The sequence below is a fragment of the Rhagoletis zephyria genome, unplaced genomic scaffold (assembly GCF_001687245.7).
Source record: "Rhagoletis zephyria isolate East Lansing unplaced genomic scaffold, Rhagoletis_zephyria_1.1 Rzeph_scaffold_12482, whole genome shotgun sequence".
In the NCBI taxonomy this organism is placed as follows: domain Eukaryota; kingdom Metazoa; phylum Arthropoda; class Insecta; order Diptera; family Tephritidae; genus Rhagoletis; species Rhagoletis zephyria.
This window is the reverse complement of record NW_016169556.1, coordinates 268-8,876: the sequence shown is the minus strand read 5'-3', so window position 1 is coordinate 8,876 and position 8,609 is coordinate 268. Positions and strand designations below refer to the sequence as shown.

General features: G+C 35.8%; 1 protein-coding gene across 1 annotated transcript; it reads left to right on the top strand.

Annotated features, from left to right (window-relative positions):
• Positions 1-6,068: 6,068 nt before the first annotated feature.
• Positions 6,069-7,641, top strand: LOC108377666 (xylosyltransferase oxt-like). Its single transcript, XM_017633934.1, has 3 exons — positions 6,069-6,270; positions 6,324-7,166; positions 7,282-7,641. The coding sequence occupies exons 2-3, from the start codon at positions 6,380-6,382 to the stop codon at positions 7,470-7,472; spliced, it is 978 nt and encodes a 325-aa protein (XP_017489423.1). The 5' UTR covers positions 6,069-6,270; positions 6,324-6,379; the 3' UTR covers positions 7,473-7,641.
• Positions 7,642-8,609: the final 968 nt, after the last annotated feature.

Here is an 8,609-nt window from a genome sequence, read left to right as displayed (position 1 = left end):
TTAAATGGCCTAAATACCTTAACTCGCTTAAAAAGTAACAAGCTATAACGAAATGGGCACAGAAATAAAATCTAACATCATTAAATTATTTTTCATATTTGTATAAAAGTGCGGGTGAAACCCGCGGGTATAAGCTAGTATAATTATAAATGTTATATCGCCGCCAAGACAAAAGATCGTTGCATGTTACTTTAGGCAAGTTTCGGTAAATCACATTTGAAGTTTGGAATGCAATTTCTCAGAAACTCGACTACAGATTTTCTCCAAAGTATCGGAGAATGCTATGTACTAGTTCACGAAATTCTTAAATTATCTTATTTTTTAGTTTACAGCCAACCATTTATGAGTTTAACAAAAAATGTTCGTCTAGTACTCCAAATGTGATAAAATTGTTTATAAATGAACGATACTTTTCACTAATCAACCTAATCGTGACTTTCGCCAAAAAAAATGAAAAGAAACGTTTTCGCCCACCCGTAGTGAATACACGGAAACGAAAAGTGAAAGGTGGCCCGGTTCGAGAAAATTAAACTCATGATAAGGTTGAATATGTCGGAAACTAAAGCAGATATTTAAAAGCAGATGGCGCTATTTGAAAGATCTTGGTTAGTTTAGTACGACAGCATTACTAACGTCATTTGTACCAAATGATTTTAGTCAATTACTGGGAAACTAAAGAAGATATCCAAAAAGCGATTTTTTATTAAAAATTTTCGCCTGCGGCGCTTTTTCCATAAAAATCAATACTTCGATAAATAATAAAATTTTTTATAAAAAATCGCACTTTTGGCACTCCACGACGCTTACTTTTAATTACAGCTAATATCACTAAACCATAAAAGTAGCGCTGCCACGGTATAGCGAAATTTGCTATTATATTTTGGTTAGAATATCTTATTTAGGTGAAAGTAAAAAAAGAAGTGTATAGTGTAAACTGAGTATAATAGCGCAAATGAAATGTGAATTAAAGTGGCAATACCAGCGATTTGAAGTTATAATAATTTTGGCAGGCGCAAAGTTTGTTTACTCTGTTTTATTAACAAAATATATAAAATAAAAGTGAATAAACGATTTGGTTTGCATAAAATAATAACCGGAGACGTTTTAATAGTGTTTTAAACGTGGAAACTGGTGATTTAGTACATTTTTGACTTGGTAATTGCTCATAGAAAACAACGAAATTTAACAAAAGTTTTTTGTTTATAACTCTTAAATGGTTAATGATATTAGCCCTTCCCCCTCCAGATTGTTAATAGGGGGCCGGAACGCGTCGTTTGGTACCCCTCCCGACTTTTCCGGACCTTTTTTAGGGGTTGTTAACCTACACTAGAGAATTACCATATATTTTTGAAATAAAAACACCACCTTGTACACCAGAAAATTTCTTTAAACCATCTTGCGCAGCAGTTGATGTTCAGCCCTACTCTGCATTTCGATTACGTTCCCGCATTCCGCACCGCTGGAATCGAACTTAGGTATTCTGCGTTACAATCGAAACGAAAGAAGAAGAGGAAGATAGAAAACATCTTTCGAAATCAGCTGTTTGCCTAGGAATGTGTGAAATCGAAACAAAACAAAGAAATATTTGCCACCAAACTATAGCAGCATATGAAGTTAAAGTTTGTAAGTATTTTAAAATAACTAAATATACCTAGCATCACTGTAATTTAAAAATAAAATTTAAGTGGATACATAATTATAAGAATGAAATCCATAGCCGCTGCGTTATTGCTTGAAGAGAAGAACGAGTCCCAGATTGCTGATGCGGCAGTTGAAAGGCGGAGATTTAGGGGCATGTTTGATCTTTTTCAGATGAGTGAAGAGTCATACGGAATTCATCTTGAACTGTATTATTCATCGCTTAAAGTCAGTGAAATTATAAACGTTGTTTGAGCACTCCACAAAATTTGCATTTACTACAGTGGAAGATTTGAACGCAAATGAATCCCATTTTGTAAGCCGTCAGGAGGAGGGGAAGAACAAAGCTTATCTTTCCATAGCAAATCGAATTAGAGGCAACATACGCACCTCTTTTAGTAAAAACGAGTGCAATAATAAAAGCATCTTTTTTATGTAACTTCACATTTTATGTATGTATGTATCTATGTGCATACATCTATTAATTTTATATAAAAAGAATAGATTGCATTCAGTGCATTTCACAGTCTTATTTATAGATAATGTAATCAAAAACGCCTGGACTTCCACTTTGAAAACGTCGACATCCCTTTTGGTTGCCATTATTTGAGCTAATTTTTCGTATTGCCCGTATTACCGCTCACGAAACCACAGAAATCGAGAAAATTCATTTATTATGACTTTTACCATCATGCACAGTATATTTTACTTAAATTTTTTATACAATTTTATTTTTTAAACCCACGAAAATAATTGAATCGTTCTCCGTCAACAAATTTGCAACTTAGAAAAACGGAACTACGATCGAAATGTAGAATACATATAATCGTAAATTTCGAAGATTGATCGAAAGGAAACGGAACGCAGAATACCAAAGTTGCCAAACGGAGAAAATTTCGATTCGAGTCGAAATGTAGAATAGGGCCAAATAATCAACGCATTGAATATCGTGCGCTTTGCGCAATTTGCGTTCAATCGCAAAGTTGTCAGAGTTTGGGACACGTTGATGGTTGGGCTTGAAAATTTCCCGTTTGTAGATCAATTCACGAACTGATTTAAGATTTGGATAGCCCCATGTAATATAGGGTGCAACAATCCGTATCATATTAATGGTTGCCTTGATCAATTCGATAAAAAAACACAATTTAATTTAATTAATTACTTTTTTAATACATAGATATGCTGCAACCAGGCACTTACTTTCCCAAATTCCATCTTGCTTATCGGCATAGTTTTCCAAATGTGCCTGAGCTGCACATTTGCTGCTACTTCATACTAATAACTTCATTTTTTAACTGCGCCTTTTTTGCCTCAACATATCCTAAAAAGACATAAAATTTACATTAAACAACGGAAATCGCAAAAATTAGCAAATAAAATACTCCCTTCATTTTGTTTTGTTGTCAAATTTCTGAGAAATATGAATTCACCACGATGAAATACAGAAAGAACAAGGACCAGGGATAAAATTTTAAGTATTCAGTGGCAATGCGCAGAGCGTTCCGAGTAGCAAAATTAATTGGTGTCAAATATAACATTAAACGGTGGTTCTAATACATTTTTTAATATTAATCAGAGTACATACATTATATGGTATTTCTTTCAAAAATTAACGCACTATATGCATTTTTTTAACTATTTCTTAAGTTTCTATCATCAGTGCTGAAAAGCAACCCTGCGTGTAAGAAATTATGTGGTGCATAAAATTTCACCTCTGGAAATAAAGGACTTCACCACAGTTTTTTTTACTGGATATACTGAGCCTTTTCAGCATCTTCCGCACTCCGTCATTCTCCCACTCACCACTACTTTTTATTTGTTTATAACAGCGAACAAATTTTGTGTACGTATGTTTGTTTGGTTGCGTATATTTATTTTAATAATATTAATAGTGTTTATTTGTATACATCACTTTCACAAAAATATTTAAAAATTTTAAATATTTGTACCAATCTGTACGTAATTTAAACTCTCACTAATACGTGTCTTTTAAAGGCCTGCTCAAACAGGCGCGGTGCGACACGGTGCGGTATAATCCCGTACGATATGCGGTATCAAATACCATGGCGGTATATGGGAGCACTCAAATAGACGCGGTATTGGAAGTGCGGTACACCGCGGTACAGAACTCTACCGCAGCATGCAGCGTTCACCACGCGTTATAAGAAGATATATCGTAAGCAGAGTTGCAATTTAGAGCTAGAGTTCTACCACATATTTTATCTACAAAAGTGCTATAGATTATAAATTCTACCTTTTTCATGATAAAAAACGTGAGTTTAAAAGTGCTCGTAATACATACGTGATATTCTTTGGTTTTGTTTCTCACAAAGTAAATAAAATAAAGTTGAACTTTTTCGTTTGTTTGAAAAATGTTTTTCAAATCTGGCAATGTTGCTCAGAAATATGAACGGTAAATTTACTGGAATATAAATTCTTTCGCAAAACGTACATAATGGAGCGCAAATATGGAAATATTTATAAAATCTTTCTTCGTGGTTACGCAGTTGGGGCATCAGGCTGGAAAATTCAACACCTCCTTTTCTTCTCAAATTTATTTCGTGAACCCATCTTCTTTTTCTTAAACATATACATAAATTAAGAACTTTGCAGGATAAAACAAAGATGTAGGCATATTCATACCTTTTGTTTTCTTCATCGAGAAGTGCTGCTAATAGCAATACTTCGTCCTCAGAGCTTAAGCTGTCCATCGCGAAAATCAGATTTATAATATATGTATAAATTTAGATGGAGGAATGCGTAGAGTGCCGTTAATTTGAGCTCGTCACATGGCAATAATGTTTCTTGCTATACCGCACTATACTGCACCGCGCCTGTTTGAGTGCCTTTGCGTATATCGTTACCGCGTATCGCGCCTGTTTGAGCAGGCCTTAACACTTCGACGAGCGATCAAAAAACACGTCCGTCGGCTTTGACGTTAAACTTATGTTTTATGTTATTAATGGTCGTATTAACTGTACGTATCTTGCAAATTTGCTCAGATTATATATTCCACCGCGCAACCTGAAGAATAATTGGCTGTTTGAGTGGGCAACGCACTCTACCAATTATGGTGATAATGAACCAATTGCTAGATGTGTTAGGCCAAATTTAATTGATTTTGATCGCAACATCAATAAGTTTAAATTAAATGTGTTTATGCAATTTAATTTGTGATTTTAATAGTCTAATTAATCTGGTAGAATTGAATTCCGTAGACTGTAAATAAAAAAATAAATGCCGAAAATTAGTATAAAACCTAAGTTAATACTGTAAAAGGATGAAATTCACTAATTTTATTCGCGTATTATTTTTTCCATATATTTTCATTATTTTATCATACATTTTGGTATACAAATTTCGGCCCCTCGAAAACATTGATATTTAACGAGGCTTTTACGAGTTTAAGGAAGACCCCTAGTTTTCCTACTAAATAGTCCGATTAGAGTGAAAACGGCAACGCTGCTGCTATCCAGGCGGTATTCATGAACCAAAAATACAAGATCACGTAAGAACGCGACGTTGTATTTGTAACTGGTTTTGAGAAAAAAGTTTGCGAAAGCGGGTTCGTCAGCTGAGCGTTTGTTTACATCACCAGCACCACCATTTTACACTTTTAATTCAACATGACAACACATTTTAAAGCATTTTGTTGCATCATTTTACCTAAATTGTGCGTTTAAAGTGGCTGACAACAATTTTGGCTAATGTTGGTTTTCGTTGTTTTCTTTGCTTTGTTTACTTTTCCCTCGTTTTCCAGTGAAACAAGATGGCATAGAACGCGCTAAAAAAAATCGACTAGCCCCATGAGCTAGGTAAAATTCTGACGGTCTTATTCACCACGAGAAATGTCAGATTTTTACTTTCATCCGTCAAAATTTTCTCTATTGGGCTTGTGCCAATCGGTAACTTTTTTCTCCGTGGTGAGACGGGGTGGAAAAATTTGCTATGGTGTACAAATAAATTGAATTTTGCTGTGCCAAATGCAGAGTAAAATTTTGACAGTTGAAAAACCAAACAACTGCTCGTGCGAAAGCTTTATTTTTGTGTGTTGCTGAAATTCTTAAAATTTATATTTATTTTATAATTTGCAAGTAACGTACGCTTTTTTATGCTGTTTCAGCTTTCATTTTCATGTTCACTCCTTATTACCGCCAACCCATATTATGTGTATACATGGTTATAAGCTGTCAAAATTTTACCTAGCCCCATGAGCTAGGTAAAATTCTGACGTTCTTATTCACCACGAGAAATGTCAGATTTTTACTTTGATCCGTCAAAATTTTCTCTTTTCCATCATTTGGCACTGGCCCTTTGTGTTTAAAATATCGATATCAGTTATTATCGTTCAGCCAAATGTCGCGCCGATAATATCGTATTGGTATCAAAAAATATCGTAAATTTCGATATATTATCAACAATCCTAGTTTCATACCTATTTGCGAACAAGGCGAATTTGGTTAATTCGCCTTGGTAGCAGATTTTACAGGAAAATGTGGAAATAGTTTAAATATTAAAAATAGTAAAAGCTTAAAGTAGACCCTACGCAATACACTGCATAATTTCCACGTGTTTCCCACTGTCATGCATTGTGCATTTTCTTCGGCCGCCACCAGGAGCCCTTTTAGTCAAGTATATAGAATTTTCGTAGATCGGCGAACGTATTTGCTTTGACGTTTTCGCAGGTTTTTTCACACTTGCCTCCGGAATTGATCCAGCTGTGCATCCCAGAGTAAAGGAAATGGCTGACAACATTGCCATTCGGTGGCTCCGACGCTACAAGTTATTCTTTCTTCTCGGACTTTTAATATTTGGTGTGCAGATATTTCTCGCCTATAAATCTTTAAACATTTCTAGTTCAAATGTTATAACTGCAAATGCAAATTTGTTTTTGGAAACCAAAGCACCGACCTCTCAAAGTAAAAAGCAGTATGTAGCCAACGGAGGTGCCATTCACCATTTTGCCAGAGATGATCATGATGCGAATACACTCTTACGACATAAAGAAATTATAAAAAATGATCCCAATATCGATGCTAATTTTAGATTTTCGGAGATGGATTCCCGTGGCGGTGAGGTAGAATGTAATATTACTGCCAAGGAAGCTATTTCTGCAATGCAGCGAGCTAAAACTAATGACTGTCGCAAGCAAATTGCGCGTATTGCCTGTGCCATCCAGGCGGGCGATTTTTATCCTCAGAAGTTGCCCACTCACTGTCCTGCTGGGAATTACACTCCTAATGCCCCGCTTGGCTGCTTTCAGGATGAAAAGGATTATAGATTGCTGTCGGGATATTTTACAAATTTGAAATCAAGCAATTCTCCACAAAAATGCATACGGCTCTGTCTTCAATCGGGGTTTCCTTATGCAGGAGTGCAGTACGCGACCGAATGTTTCTGTGGCGCAGATGTTCCGCCCCTAACGTCGAAACTACCAGATTCTAGATGCAACATGAAATGCTCCGGCAACCCGCGTTATAGTTGTGGAGGGTATTTTACTATTAACGTCTATGAAACTGGAATTGCAAGTACGAGTGCACAATTTAGTATTAAGAACCTCGTATAATTAATTAAACGAATTTCCTAATTGACCTAATCTCTACAACTTTTGTATTTCGATCTAATGCTTTTTTCCATTAAAAGAATTTACGTCACATATGGCTGAAGCGAGATTTACGAAACCTGACACTGAACGAGTACGGATAGTATTTTTGCTGACGCTTAATGGTCGTGCTCTTCGACAAGTTCATCGGTTAATTAAAACGCTCTACTCCCCAGAACATTTTTTCTATATTCATGTGGATGTGGTAAGTAAGATATCGCACACATTTTAAGTTTTATAATCGGTTAAGCTTATAGTGTTTTCTGTTCTCGAAATAATGGCTTTGTTTCTTTTCTTTTCTATCTTATCAGGAAGAAAAAGAATGAGAAAATTTAAAGAATTACGCTTACAGAGAGCGAAATAACGAAAACGTAAAGAAACGCAAAACCATGATTCCGTTATTGAATCATGGCGCAAAACTAGNATTCTGCTCGCATGTGGAAGAGAGGGGGTGAGAAGAAAAGGGACGAGTACACATGCGTCTGTACCGTCAAGTCGTTTCAACTTTCTTGCTTTGCTTTTGGCATTTTCGTTGCTTCCCATTTAAAGAACCAAAAACTTTAATTCAACAGAATTGAAACGTGTAAAAGCAAATAGAAAACACAAAACAGAATGAGCAAGAATGGATTTGAAGTACTTGAATCATGTATATCGTTTGTAGCAGAAACTAGCAAGTAATCAGCTGATCGGTGTATTTGACTATTGAAAATAGGAGTGTTCGCTATGCAAAAAATTTGTACAAGTTGGTACCAATTGTTACCAAATCGTGTTCGTTTAGCCAAAAACCCAGTCCCCTTTCAGACACGTTGCTGTCAAGTCTGCTCGTTCGTTGGCGAAGGAGGTGGGAAGAGAGGGGAAGAGTACAGATACCTCCGTACCGTCAATTCGTTTCAAGTTTTCTTGTCTCTTTTGATCTTTTCGTTGCTTACCATTAAAGAACCTAGGACTTGAATTCAATTAAAGTTTGCGCGTGTGGAAGCAAATAGAAAACACAAAAGAGAATGCGAAAAAAATTGTTTTCAAGACTTGACGTGTCTGAAAGAGGACCTAGTAAAACTTGCAAGGAGAGAGCACAATTTTGACAATTCATTTGGAGGGGAAGTTGCAAATTCGTGCTGGGAAAATTTTTGCCAGTTAAGCGAAGCGCACATTAGCGCGATTCCATCGTTGTGAATACGTTGCGAATTCGGCTGTTAACTTCGAATCCGCAAACGCACACTTGAGCGATTTTTTCGCGTCGATTTCCGATGTACAATTCACTCAATTTTCCCTTTACTTCGTGTATTTTCGCACTCGGCGTGCCCAAATCGTACAAAATACTATTATTACGAACGTTTTTATTAGTTTTTGTACATTACACGTTTTTTTT

Bases quoted from the DNA above. Each gene is read 5' to 3' on its own strand.
- LOC108377666 (XM_017633934.1), top strand. From the start codon at position 6,380: ATGGCTGACAACATTGCCATTCGGTGGCTCCGACGCTACAAGTTATTC. The intron at 7,167-7,281 runs GTACGAGTGCAC...TTCCATTAAAAG, and splicing joins CTATGAAACTGGAATTGCAA to AATTTACGTCACATATGGCT.